We start from the raw sequence: 15,078 nt of genomic DNA, 5'->3' as shown, positions 1-15,078 counted from the left end.
TTGTCCTCCTCCAAAACCTTCAGGGAACCATCTGGGCTCCTCAGTGTTTGGATGTTGTTGCAAGTGTGCATTTCATTCAGTTTATACACCAGCAGCCGATTCGCTTTGTTACCATTTATGTAGAAGAACTGCTTGGTGTAGGCTAGGCCTCGAGCGCTCCCGTGCATGTAATAAGTTCCCTCCCGTATAACTGCTTTCATTGGCGTCCCAGACCGTTGAGGGCGAGCAATCCACAGAAGAGTTTTCCACAAAGTAATTGGTTAGGGTGCTGGATATTTCCCGACGAATTGCTGCATCTGAAGCTTCCAAGTCTCAAATGCAGACCATTACCGGGGCGTGATAAGATATCACCCTTGGCATAATGCTGACCCCCTTGAGGCAGGGGAATAGTTTGCTAGACATGAGGATCAGATCTATTCTTGAGAGTCCCTTATGGACGTGGGAATATAATGTGTAGTCGTGCTAGCTGTAACTGGAGGGAGGTGTCTGTACTCCTGATCTCTATATGGTAGAGTGGAAGCACAGGGCAACCCAGCCAAGATTCTCTATGCGGTAGCTATGGGCGAGCAATCAAGGCTTAAGAACCAGCCTGCATCACCTCCTGAGAGCTTAAGTACAGTGTAGTTCCCAAGCACCCACAAAGGAATGTCCACACACTATCTTGGTGAAACGGTCTTAATATAAATAAGGCTTTGATTATGTACACCTACAATAACACAAATGGTAACCACAATTACTCTTGATTCCATTAAAATACATCAACTGTTCTCATTTCAAATGTCATACAAATTAGTTAATAAAGTGGACCAACAATATACATAGGAGGAAAGCAGGTGGGTTAAAACAATAGGCAGAATACTGGGCCCCTACCCCTAAGCACAGTTCTGTCTGAGGATCCCCCCCCCCACCTGGACAATGTGTAAATAAAGCTATACTACACGCCCAGTCAATATACTGTTCAATATGAGTCTTATTTCCTTCTATAACAGTTCTACACCCCAATATACCTGAAATAGCAGAGTTTGACGTCGGATCGTCGACCGATCCTTCTTGAGAGGCTCCTTTTCAGGCATAATCCACAAATCGTCGAGGTCCCACTGAGGCGTGCAGTGCACCTCAACGACGAGTGTTCGTTGCCGTAAGGAGTCAATTAAGAACTTTGGCCCCGCAAGGGCGTCGAGTCGTCAGCGCATCTGCGGTCTTCGGGTGGAGGGAAACCCACCGATGGATTCTCCTTGGTCGTCGGCAGCCTTGACTTTCTCCGGCAGGACGGAAACGGTCGACGAGGATGACCAAGGAAGTCCTTGTTTCAATGTTCTTAGGCAAGAAAGCACTGCAGCTCCAGTTGGCGACAGTGATGGACTTCAATGTCCGGGCGCTTCTCTTTGTGATTCTGCGGCAGTCCCCATATCCAGTCGGCAGCCTTTCGAGGGTCTGGCGTCCAGGAAGCTTTGGCAAAGATCAGCTGGTGCACGATGGTCCCTCGTAGCTCGAGAAGAGGTCTCCTAGCCAGGTCTTCTCTTGGATCAGTTCCTTGAAGGCACAGCAGCTTTCAGATTAACGAAGGACTGCAGTAGCAGTTCTTCTTCTAGTGGGCTTCAACGTTAAGCATAAGTTTTGACTGCAGCTTCTGTACGATTTTTAGCAGTGAAAGGCCCCCAGATATACTGTTTTGGACACTCATTCATTCTGCTGGGTCACACACAGGCAACCAATCACTCGGAAGGGCATTCAGCAGGCAGCCAATTGGGCTCACTGGGCATTCAGGCCATTTTCCTCCCTGTCAGACACTCACAACAAGGAATGTGTATTGGGACAAGTACCCAGCCATTCAGCACTCCACACTGCATTCGTACCATTTTCGGGTAGGGCTGTCTCAGTCTTTGTGTCACATACCAGAAACTAGACAACCCATAACAAGAAGTGCATATTGGTCACACACTCCATTCACCCAGGTCTCACCCCAAGGATGTACCCACAACGTGGTCCTGCTGCCAAACTGTGGAACACCGTGCCACTTACCATTAGAAATCTCCCTTCACTGAACCTATTCAAACACAAAGCTAAGCTATGGATAGCTACCACACCTGACATGTCTTCTTAGAACATCTGATTACCACTATTCACTATATGCCTGAGTAAATCTGCACTGCTCTTGTACTTTATTGCCTTGCTTATGTAAATGACTGATTGTAACCTGACTTATTGTAACATAACTGTAACCATGCCATTCGTGTAATTATTGCTTGAAGATATGCGCCCGGTTGCCCTCGGCCCTGGTCTGCGCTATACAAATAAAATAAATATAAATATACAGTCACTGGGAAGGCCCCAGCCAGTCTGGCCTGGACCTCCCCACAATACCATGTATGGAACTTCCAACCAACAGCCAGTAAGGGGGAAGGGACAGAGTCAGGGCTTCCCGGGACTTCGGGAAAAATAAGGTAACAGGTGATAGAAAGCAAGAGGCCACAGGGGCCTTCTTAATTCCTAACAGGAATTCACTGATTACAATGACGGCCTGTGCATCACAAAATGGAGGATGCGCAGGGCACCTGTCAATTGAGCACAGAGCTGCCACCAGCCCGTACCCTGCTCTGTGGGCCACACAGGTGCCCAAAAACATACACTAGGGGCACAGGGTTGTACTCCCACCCATGGGTGCCATAAGGATATCCCAAGTGTCTGTACACCAAACCAAAAAGAGGAAGAGCCGCACCGCCAGGAGTCCCACATGAACTCCTGCACAGAAAACGAGACAGAACATACATGATAAGGCAATAAAGGACAAGGATAGGGAGGCCCTGTCTCTCCGATGCATTTCCAGCATCACACTAGCCTGCGTTGGATATCCTCCGTGAAAAATATGGCAAACCCCACAGTCCTTGTGTAATCTTCTCTAGTGGGCAGTAGAGTTTTATTGGCCCCTGGGTCAGGGACCAAGTGGAAGTCTCCTCCCATGAGGATCCAGCCCTCTGCAAAGGAGATAATGTCTGGGGCAATTGTGCGCAGGAACCGGTCTTGCATGCTATAGTGATCCAAATGTGAGGGTTTACTGAAGCAGGCGCCCCTTCACCAGTATGTATTTTCCCATTTTTAATACTTTTATTTTATTTTTTAATTTGTTTATTGGCATTTCGTCAAATGCAGCAGTTGAACGACATTTAGTTATGCAAATGTGACATCATACATTGTGCCACGACAGGCCAATAAATCTGAACAGTAAAGAAAAAAAAAACAAGGGGGGTGGGAAACCAATATTAAGAAAGAGGGAGAAGGAAAGAATGGGAAACCAACCAATTGTGGTAATGTGATGTATGTTCATACAGTTCCCAATCAGTGTTGCATCTTATTACAGGTAAGGAGTAATTATCTGACAGTTTGTGGTCTACGCGGCAAGGGGGGACCTGCAGTCTGCTCGACAGCTGACAAACTTTCCTGGAAGGGCTAATACAAGACTTGTCGTCGCCCAGGGTAGTTCATGGCGGTTTGTCGTCAGGTATAAAGAATAGTGCTCACCAATGCCTTCCATGATTCAAAAAGGAGCCCCACCACTCCTCATGCACATTTATAGCGTGTCCCCATGCTGATGTTTCAGCTGCACTCCAGCGCTGCATTTATTTTAGCCATACTTCAAACTGTGGACCTCTACCCAATTTCCACATCATAGCTATGCACCTTCTACTCAATGTACAGGCTAAATCCATGAACCTGCAGACATGTTTGTGTTTACTGGTCCTCGTATACATTCCCAGTATGCATTCTTGTGGGGTTCATTTTTATATATGGTGATCCCTGCGTTTTCACCGTTATGTTTAAATTTAGTCCAAACCCTTTGTACAGTATCAAATTCCCAGAGCAGGTGCATTATATGGGCATCAGCTTGACCACACCTAGGGCAGTCGGATGTCGCTTCTTTGTTAAATTTAGCAACCCTGGATGGGTTCAAATATGTGCTCTGAAGGGCATTGACCTGGAAGAGTTGGAACTTTGCATTGCATGAACCATTTTTACCATGGCTGAGCGCCCACAGCCGCTGTTGATCTGTGAAATCTGCTCCCAAATTCATGTCCCATCTTGTCCTAAGCTTTGCATGGTCAGTGATCATACTTTCAATTAGGGTCTTGTATAATCGAAACACTGGTCTCTAGCCGTTTTCCAAATCATACATAAGTGTAAGGAGCGCGTTTGGTTGGGGTTCCATTGGCCAATCCAGTCGGATGCGTCTACCAAATTTAGTTATCTGCATATATCTCAAACTGCCCTTTTGGGAGTCCCTCCTTTTGAGTGAGGTCTGGGAATTCCCTTTTAAGTACCACTCTCATACATGTCTCCCCACGTCACAATGCCCACCTCCTCCCAGCACCGTGCTACCTTCAACTCTTCAGAGTTCCACTGTGTGTTAACTAATATGGGTCTATGTGGAGAATATGGGTGTGAGAGTTTCAGGATTTTTGTCGTCCTCGGCCAGACTTGTCTGCCTACTGACAGTAGTAGTGACTGAGTAGCGTGTCTACTCAGTGGGTGCCAAAGAGCTTCTCGCAATCGCACAGGGCGGATCAGGGCTTTCAGCAAGTTGCGTTCTGTGTTGGGTTCATCGGCCAACCATTTAGCAATAAAGCTAAGATGACCTGCCAGGTAGTAGAATTCTAATTACGGTAGCTGGATTCCACCTTGTTCAAAGGGGCGTGTCAATATTGTAGACAGTTTGTCTCCTAGGGCCTCAACAAAAAAGTTCTTAGCGTGACCTCTAGTTCTCGGAAAAAGGGGGCTATAATGTAGTAAGTGACATTCGTGAATCCATATGATCATCTTTGTAACGGCGATCGTGCCCATGAGCGAGAGAGGTAGGCGGGACCAGAACTCCCATTGATTTCTTTTTTTTTTTTCTTTTAAACTTCTTCCACTGCTCTCATTGTTTTTAGGGCATTTATCTGTTCTGGGGTGTGTGCAACTCTTATGCCTAAGTACCTGAACAAATCATGTTCCCACTTCAATCCCCAGTCCAGTGTTCAACCCAGCTAGGGGAAAAAGGCATGATTTGTGTCTATTGAATGTGATCCTTGCGAAGTTGTCTAATATTTCCAGTTCCAGGGATACATTGTATTGTGGTTGGTATAGGTAAAGTAACACGTCATCGGCGTATAATGAGAGTAAGTGAGTAGAATTTCCTACACGTGTCCCAGCCTCAGGGTATTCTTGCCTGAGGTATGCAGCAATGGGTTCCAATGCCAGTATGTAGAACATTGGGGAAAGAGGACACCCTTGGCGTGTCCGTCTCTGAATGTCCCATGATTTGGATATACGTCGCCCTGTTCTAACTCTTGCGGTGGGGGAAGCATAAAGTATTTGGATCTATCTCCTAAAATAAGCTCCAAAGCCCCTCAGAACATCCTCTATCCACTCCCAACAGAATGAATCAAAAACGTTAACCGCATCCAGTGATGCTACTACATATTGCTCTGGGCGCCCGTTTGTCTGTTCAATTGTGTGTTGTGATCGGCATAAGTTCAAAATGGTGCTGCGACCTGGGATGTAACCGGTTTGGTCTGAGTGTATTAGCGCCGGTATACACTGTTGGAGTCGGATGCAAGCATTGTTAACAGTTTTACATCGCAATTTAGCATAGCCGATGGTCTGTATGAGTAACATGTATTTACTGGTTTTCCTGGTTTAAGAATGGGAACTATCCATGTTTCTCTAATTGTGTCAGGAAGTATCCCTTTTTCAAAGGCCTCTTCAAAGACCTTTAGGAGTGTCGGGGCTACTGTACCTTGCTATGTTTTGTAAAACTCCACCGGGAGGCCATCGCTTCCCAGCGTCTTCCCTGAGGCAGATGCAGTAATCGCTTCTTCCAGGTCTTGTAAGGTGAAGGATTGGTCTAAGAGATCGCGTTGATTGTTGGTAAGCGAAGACATCTTAATTTCAGTAAAAGCCTCTGCTATGTATTCTGCCGGGATGTGGGCATTTTGGCTGTATAATGTGGCAAATATGTTGTTAATTGGAGTTTGTGCTCTTCAGTGTTCTGGGGTGTTCCCTATAACAGGCAAGGTACCTCCCTGACTTATCTCCTCATGCGTGTGTGCGCGCTGTGTTGGTGGCATAGTCAAACTTCGATAACCGTTCCCAAGTAGTCTGATGGTCAAGCCGGGCTTCTCGGAGGGTTTGTTCCGCAGCCTGCTCTGTGGGTTGTATTACTTCCAACTCCCTCACTTTGCTTTCCAGAGCTTCAAGCTCCGCTTTAAATGTTCTCCAAACTCCCCCATCTCCTGTGATAACTTCTCCACTAGTAACCACCTTCAAGGTTTCCCAGACCGTCAACCATCTTCTACACTGCCAATGTTTTCTTCAAGGAAACGGGCCAGTGCGTTTTGAAGTTGTTCTCAAAAGACTATATCTAGCAGTGTGTCCGTGGGAAAGCGCCACGTCTGGACAGGTGTGTGTGGCGTCTCACTGTTCCACATCACAATAAGGGGAGACTGATCCAATATTACGCAGCCCATATACTCTGCACTTGTAAAGTGCTGTAAGTGTTCAGTGCTCACAAAGATGTAGTCTAACCTTGTGTGAAGAGTAGTAGTAGGAGTATTCCTTCAGGTCTTCGTGTATGGGGCCCGTACACTGCGCCTCCCCAGTATTTCGCTACAGTCTCTTGCTCTTTGACTGTCAGATGAGTTTCCTGTAACAGGGCTACAGAAATCCTCCTGCGCTGAAGATATGACTTGACTCTATTTCTATGTATGTATGTACCAAGGCCTCTCACATTCCATGTGATAATTTTAATCTTTGTCATACTTTCTTACATGTTCTCTTCGCTAGTAAGCACTGGTGCCCTGCGTTCCAGGGCTCACATGGGTTTGGAATTGCAAGAGGTGTCATGCATATTTCAAACAATAACCATTTTCGCATACACTTGAGTTTCATGTAGTATGGAGAACAAAAGGTATTAGGAATCTGGAGAGCTGCAGTAGTACCTCTCGATCTCGGAAATTCAGTATTTTGGCTATAATCGGGTAGGGATGTGACCCAGGTGGGGGCTTATTCTGGAGGGATCTATGTGCCCTCTCGACTGCAAATCCTTGTGTCACTTTGCCTGGGCCTACCTCCTGTAGGAACAGATTTTTGAAATAGGTTGTAGGGTCCCTGCCCACTGTGTCTTCGGGTATGCCAAGGACTCTTAAGTTGTTCCTGCGGGAACGACCCTCTGCATCTTCAGCCCTCTGCTCCAGGAAGCAGTTTTTAGTTTCCAGAGTCTTCAGCCTGGCAGTTAGGTCGGTGGTAGTGTCAGTTGTTTCTTTTAACTGTTCTTCAGCGTTCGTGGCTCGCTCTGCCAGGGACCGCACATCGTGGCATAGTAGTTGTACATCTATTTTGACCTCATGTATCTGGTGTTCTAGAGACGTTTGTAGTGCCATAATCACCACAAGCACCTTGTCTTCCTATGGTTCAGAACAAACTTCATTATCTGCTACTCCTGCACCACTCTTTAATACGGTTTGCGCTTGTGTCTTCCCGTGTCCTGCAAAAGAATCCATTATGTTGCCTTTCTGCTTATTCTTGGAAGCAGGCATATCGTCTGACCTGGGGGCTTGCTGCTTATGCTGTCGCCGATGTGCCCAGGTATTGCACTTAGAGGGTCTCCTCTTTAGTTGCAGTTGCACTTTCTGTTTGGTCCGCCGGTCTGTGTAAACGTGGTGTGGTGCCGACTGTCTATTGGGGTGATTCAGCTGGCGCAGCAATGTTTATTACTTTGAGCCTTGTACTTCCATCCCTTGAGTAGTGGCCTCAGTCCCTGTGCGATTGGTTGAGGTATGATGACAGGTGCGTCACCTTGTCCCGTTTGTCCGCAGGGTCAGGCCAGGCATTCACGGAGCAATGTATCCGCAGTCTAAACTAGTTTCTGTGTGGAAGAATGTGGGTCCATCTAATTTCTGTTTGTCTCTTAATAAGATAGGTTTCGGGGATCGAGGCCCAGAGAGGTACATTGATGTGTTTGCCTTTGTGTAGGTAGCACCCACGCTGGTGGTTGTCGGGGTGGTGCTAGCTTGTCTGGTCCTGTTTAGGATGCTGCGCACCAGTGCCAAGATGTTGGCCTAGTATGCTTTATAAATATGAAAAGGCTTATCAGGGGTAGCGTCCAGCGCCCAACTTACTGTCTATTCAGAGGAGTGTGGTGCAGCCACTTACCAAATTCGTCTGTTGGGCTGCAGTGTCCTTATCTTTGGCAATCTACAGTCACCACCCTGTAGACGCCCTTCGGCGGTGGCTTAAGCGCCCCATCGTATGCGCTTGCAAGGAAGGTCTGGACACTGCGCAATGCAGGGGGAGAAGCTTGGTGCTGCAGACTCAGTTGCTGCGTATTCCGTTGCGTGCATATCCTCGTGGTCCTGTAGTCTACCACTTTTCCTCTGAGCTACTCAGCATGTTCCAGTCGCAAACGTGCTCGAATACACTCAATCCAGGTGGCAGAGGCTGCCAGGCAGCTCTCTCAGCAGGCTAGGAACCAGAAAACAGGTTATTATTTGCTTTTTCAAGGATCTTTGTAGGATACGCCAGAGCTCAGTGCGAACACAGCCTCACAGCATGAGCTTCAGGCCATGCCCCTTGTATGTATCTCCCCATTGGGTCCTGCTTCACTGTGACCACGGTTAGAGGTACCTTTCTACTGAAGAGCAGTGCAACACCCCTCTTATTTTGCCCTGATGTAGCAAAGTTAGCCTTGGAAAATTGCCCAAAGTTAACACAGCGCTTGTCAACGGCCAGGAGGTGTGTCTCCTGTAGGCAGACTATGACCGCTGATATCTCTGCCAGCCTGCGAGCCACTGACTTTCGTTTCCCTGGGAAGTTGAGACCCTGCACATTCCATGTCACCATACAGAGCTCTCTAGTGGAGCGGTCAGCCATGACTTTGTACCAGTGTGTCGTGCTCAACCCCTGACGCAAGCCTCAGACCATGGGAAATCATGGGTGCCTGATATTTACTTGCACCGTGAGAAAGTGCTGCATTGGTGGCAATGTGATGTAGTGTACTCCCTTAAAAGTTCACCCCAACGTGTGTCCAACCCAACTCCCTCCCCTCCACAACCCACCTCCCCCTAACAAGGGCACAGTAAAAGCGCAAAGCCCACATTCCCTGGGGCAACCAGCCCCCCCCATCCCCGACAACCAAACCCTTGAAAGCAGTACAACACAACTTCACCTGTGACTTCATCAGTTGTTCGGAATCCTCCACCCCACACACCAATGATTGGACTAGGCCATCCCCCGAGGCTGAACCGGAGCCAGTTCATTGCTAAAACATTGAACAATCAACAACCCTCTTGCAGACCCAGCGCTCCTCCAGTAGCTGCAGCCGCGGCCCCTCCTGTGGGTCTGTCAAGGAGTGTTTCCCCCCAGCCTCCCCCATCCCCCCAGAGCATGAGTGGGTCTCCATAGCTGCCAGCAGCCCCTCCTGCATCAACCCACTGTGCCTTTTTTGTTCTTGCAGGCTGGGCCGTTGGCTCTCTGCCACCTGCTCACTGGGGTCCAGGACTCTGCAGCCCCCCTCAGGGGGCCCGCGTTTGGCACAGATTTGCTGTCGCCCCTCACCCCGGTAGTCCGGGTTGAGAAGCTTTTCCGCTACCCTCATTGTGCACACCTTGCCCTCTGACATGAAAAGCAGTGCCGTGGGGAACCTCCAGCAGTACGCAATCTTCCTCTCCTGCAGCCAGTGGTTTCAGGTCCTTTTCGCCAGTGTAGTAGCAGCCAGGTCCTGATATAACGCAACTGAGGCATCCCTGAACTGGATACAACGCGAGTCCCTTAACACTTTCATAATCTTTTCCTTGACCTTATAGAAATGGACCGTAACCCGGACGTCTGGGGGGTGGGGAGGGGTCTCTGATGAATGGACCCTAAGTGGAGACCTTCGGAGCTCTGCACCTGCTTCACTGGTTCCTTCTGCACCTTGCCTTATTTTGGTGGAGGAGCTGTTGGCGCTCAGGGAGGCCCCTCACAGCATCAGAGGGTGGATGGACGCACACTGCGTATCATATGGGCTGCATTAGGAAGGATACCGACAACCTGGGAGACCCCCAACAGTTCTCTCCGATTTACGCAGTGGGTACTTCACTCTGTTAGCCCCCTCGGTTCCCTCGGTTCTGCTTAGTGTTTGGCCAGGCAGATTGCCCGTATCCGGCAGCCCAGGCTTGAGCTGCTGGAAGTGACCAAGGCCCCCTTCGCTAGTACCTGATGTGGTGCGACTTCAAATGCCTTTCATTGCTCGCTTGTGAGCAGTGCCGCTTTCTTAAGTGTTGCAGGGGCATAATGCATTTGCAGATGGAGACAGTGAAGTGCTCCCAGGGCGATCCCCTGGCAGTGGGCAGAAATTAGTATTCTTTTTGGTTTGACCCCTGAACCAGGATGCCAAACCTCATTCCTCCGTAGAGAAGCAGAACACATTTGTTTATTGTTGTTGCCGGTTTTCCTCGTCTGCTCCCACAGGCCCTACACTTGAATTGTGCATTCCGATTGCCCAGATAAGGAGAGCAAAAAGTTCTCGCTTTGGATGAGCCGTTGGAGCTTGCTTGAAAAGTTGCCCTCCTGCTTTATGCTCAAGCATTGGGTTGCTTTGCACCTCAAGTTAACATCATCGTTGGAAAACCTTGGTTCCTAAGGTGTCACACACGCTCATCATGCAGCGTGCCAGCCTTTCACAGGGGGTAGTTGATCATGCACACTGGCAGGATTTAGTGTTCCCGTGGTCACAGGATTCTGTGCTCTGCAGCAGAACGCAGCAGCCTTCTGGGGCTTGTGTCCCCGGCCGTTCTCAATGCAGTCCGGCACCGCAGCGGGGGCCATCCAGCCACTCCAAGCAGCTCCTGGCTCAGCCGGACCTCTCCAGGACCCTGGGTGTTCCGCACATCTCCAGGAGCGCACACATGTCCATTGATCACTTAGCGACTGTGGGTGGGGAGGGCCTCCCGGCCCCCTGCAGGGAACCGATCGTGGGGCAGAGCCCCCTGGACCAGGAGGCAGCCACCTCAGGACCGCCTGGTCAGCTGCCGCACGGCCCCACTGTGGGTCATTCCCCCACTCACCAGGATGCAAAGGCACGGGTGCCATGATGGATTTCGGGGGCAGCAGAGCACAAAGCTCAGGAATGACTGAGCTTGCACAGCTCCAGTCTTCACCATCCGACCCCTGTGGGACCTCCTGCTCCGGGTGGTATTTTCGGCACCATATGTGGGTTTACGCCGCCGATTAGGGCATGGTTCTCAGGCTAGGACCGGGAGCATTCGCACAGAACCATGCTTCGCACTCCAGCTCCAATCCACGCCCCAGAATGATAAGTGTTATTATGAAGCAAAACTGCCATTTTTATGCAACCAGTCTAGCCATTTCATACTATGGCATGACATTTTGTATTGGGCATCTTTGATAAAGCAAGCATGTTAAGTGCTGTTATTTAGCTAAACTGGCATTTTGGTGCAGCCAGTTTGGACGTTTTTTCACATTGTGGCATGCATTTTTAATGATAAAGCCAACTGAAGTGGGGATACTGACATATATTGGCAGAACAAACATGGACACGATTTCTTATAGTATCATTACTGACATTATTCGCAAAGCAAACATTAGCATGTTCTTATATGGGAATACTAAGGTATAATGGTGCAGTCAGCATTGAAATGTATGGGCACAGCGAGTGTGAAAATGTTTTATACTGGTATATATTGTGGGCAAAGGCATCATGAAAATGTGTTGGAGAAATGCTCCAGTGCACTGTTGGTGGCTTGCATCTATTGGATATTTTCATGAGTTACCCTACAAAACCAATTGCAAACTGTTTGGCTTTTTAACCAAAGTGTGCTCAAGCACTATATAAACCTAATAAATACAAAATACAAAATAAAATGCACCATTTTAACCAATCTTTTCTGAACATTTTGGGGGGCGAATCCCCCCACCCGGAACCTGTCTCGCTCTGTCGCTATGGCATATCTGGGAGAAATAGTAATGCCTGTCTATTCACCAGCCGCCACTGTTAGCCACCTCCTGTAGGGATAAGGCCTCAGACACATAAAGAAAGAGGGCCCCTCACTCTGTATATTTTGTGAAAAAGAATTGAATGAAACTGTCAGAAAAAATGCATCCTGTGTCCAGACAGCACCTTTCTCGCTTAAAATGAGTTTTCATGCCCATCGGGTTCCCGAATTTGATTTTCTGCATTGATTCTAATGAAGGAATGCTTTTTAAAAGTTACTTTTGCATATTTTGGAAGTAAAATTTGAAATAAGAATAAGCCACATCATTGTTATTAAATTAATTAAATGACAAAATAAATAAGTGTTCTCTATATGATTGAAAGATGAGATCATCAATGTTTATGAATTAAATGAATATACCCAGAATGGATTACCAAGATTACGACTAGTAACCTTCCCTTTCTGCCAAAAGGAAACTACAGGGTGGTAAAAGGCATCATCTCACCCGTTGGCGACAGCTATAAGAAGAAAGGCTTGATCGAGGCACACCACCGGCTCACCATGGCGCAACTTGCCACATCGGACACAGACTGGGTGTGTGTGGATCCATGGGAAGCCACCCAGAACGAATGGATGGAGACTGTGCGAGTGCTCAGGTAACGACATAGAAAAAGAGGAAGTATTATGATCAAGCTAGTGTGCAGAGAAAACTACTATACTCGGTACAGTTTGTGTTGAGAAAGATACATCTGGGATAAGTAGGCCTACTTCTAATTATTGTCTTGCAAGCCTGCCTTAAGACATTGGCCCTCATTATGAGGTTGCCGGTAATACCGGCAAACTCGGCTTGCCGGTAGTACCGGCAACCTCGGCTTGCCGTTTCCACCGCCTGATCTCCCGGTAATACTGGAATATTACAGCCAGTGGAGGAAATGTATGTTCCATTCCCGTGGAGTCCAATAGGCCTCCACTGGAATGGAAACAGTGAAGCACCGGCACCATTAGTAACGGTGCCGGTGCTTCTGTGTTTTTATTTATTTATTTATTTATTTTCTGCTGGTGGGGGCCTGCCGGCAGACAGAGTAAGCCGATTCGGAAAAGGTGCCAGTAATTGGTGTTACAATCACTTCTTTCTGGACCGGCTCACTCCTAATGAGGGCCATTGAGTCTTTCATTTTTCAATCTTTGTCTCAAATTGTTGTTTGGATGTCATACTTTTGAATGTTTTCTGTTTAATGGATTCTGTAGATGGGCAACACAATCTGCTTTTGCAGAGAATGAGTTACATTTTAAATTCCCCATCTTTAGGCCTTAGCTTTGGGGTAGAGAACTGCTCAAGGCAACATATAAAGCCCCCCCCCCTCCTGATGCATATGCATTATGGGCCTTGACGTCCACAGTGGCATTCATTCTTTGGCATTTAATTGGTTATGAGTATTTGGTGAGCTGAGAGTTGTTAGAGGTAGACAATGTTGTAGAAGGGGTTTGTGATTTACCATTGGTGTGAGGACCTTTACCCAAAACAGAATCAGGGCAATTCAGGGATATCAGATGTACCTCTTGAACTCCCAAAGTACACATTTTACTCTGATTAGATGACTTTTCATAGCATGTTCTTTGGGCAGCTTCATGGGATGGACTTGTACAATAACAGCAGGCCATTGGGTATGTGGGAGACATCACCTCCCCATGATAGCCATCTCCTCTCATGTGATCCTCCATGATACCACCCCCAGGGTTAGGACCAGGTAGCGGTTGCCTTCCCATGGACACATGGGAGGAGACTTTAGGCTGGGGTTTAGTGATGAGTGCAGGATTCATCACAAAGCATACATGCACATCAGATCAAAGATGGCCGCCTAGGTTGATATAGAGTTAGGCAGGTCCCCACAGCCTCAATAGGACCCAAACGAGGCTGGAGGTCCCACCATATTACAGCCCTCTATCGTTTGGGAATCCCAGGTACAGACTCTCACCCAGGGAGAGCTACATTCTCCATATATAGTACCAGCAGCCCATTCTAGTGAAGTGGGCCGTTAGAGTAGATTGCAGAAGGCAGGTAGAGGAATTTGGAGCATGATGCAAGGACTGTGGAGGAGTGGAGACTGTTGGAGAGGGAGAAGGTGTTAGTGAGAGTCTGGAGAAGAAGGTAACATTAGGAAAAGAGGGTGGATTAGCTGGTTATATCTGGTGGTTAAGAGTCTGGTGGAGATTGTGAAGAACTGGACGGTGAGGTAATAGGAGAAGAAGGAGATAAGAATCAGGAGTAAACTGTGATAACATGAGGGAGTGGTGACCCTAATGAGGAGGTGGTAACAACAGAAGGAAGTGGCAGTGACAACAGCAAGTGCAAGAAGGATTAAGGAACAAGGAGGCTGGGTTAGTCCTAGGCAAGTGGTGGAGGTGGGAGGAGATTTGAGACCAAGGCAGGGAGCTCAAAGTAGTGAAGGTCTTGGAAGAATAGGCAGCCAGTGCTGCTAGCCTGAAGGTTGAGAAGGGGACTAGGGAGTTCAGAGTACTAGCTGAGGTTCGTGATTCCAACTCAACCCCTGGAGAAGCTTGAATTTCACGTAAACCTTGTGGAGGAACATCCTTCCTCTAGTGAGCTGACTTGGATTTGGACATGTGCAGGACTCTTATTGTTGGACAGCTGTTGTAACGAGACACACGAAAGCCTGCATCTATCTAGTTAGCTTGGAATGGGCACTTCCCTCGGACAAGAGGCTGAGAGACCTCGGACAATCATAAGATCTCCTGTTCAGTACTAAGACTTTTGTTTTGATCCTTGTTTTGTTTCTTCACCCCTCCCAGTCCCCCTTGGCAGGCGCTATAGGACTTGTTCTCAAAGTTCCATTGGGTATCTTCAGTGTGTATTTCCCAAAGCCTCTCATAAAAGATTCAGCTCTGGTTGTCACCTCTCAGTTTCAGGGTATTTGCTCCCTCTCATCCCTCGCATCTTGGCTTTTGTCTGCAGGACTGCATTCCTTCCTAGGGTCTGGTTGTCAACTATTCCTGGTCTACCGCTCTTCTATCCTGGGTTGCGTCAACAGGTCACTACTTTGTCTGGCGGCTTCATTCGGCCCCAGCAGCATGTCTCTCATGCTTTCTGCTC

General features: G+C 48.0%; 1 protein-coding gene across 5 annotated transcripts in view; it reads left to right on the top strand.

Annotated features, from left to right (window-relative positions):
• The window catches only part of NMNAT1 (nicotinamide nucleotide adenylyltransferase 1), a 383,145-nt gene that overhangs the window by 235,256 nt on the left and 132,811 nt on the right, over positions 1–15,078 (top strand). For all 5 annotated transcript variants that reach the window (XM_069610001.1, XM_069609999.1, XM_069610000.1 and 2 more), the window contains exon 3: positions 12,439–12,622. In XM_069610001.1, coding sequence (XP_069466102.1) covers positions 12,439–12,622 — 184 coding nt within the window. The remainder of the gene's footprint in view (positions 1–12,438; positions 12,623–15,078) is intronic.

Source organism: Ambystoma mexicanum, chromosome 8 (genome assembly GCF_040938575.1).
Source record: "Ambystoma mexicanum isolate Mex_15411 chromosome 8, UKY_AmexF1_1, whole genome shotgun sequence".
NCBI lineage: Eukaryota > Metazoa > Chordata > Amphibia > Caudata > Ambystomatidae > Ambystoma > Ambystoma mexicanum.
This window is presented reverse-complemented; position numbering and strand designations above follow the sequence as displayed.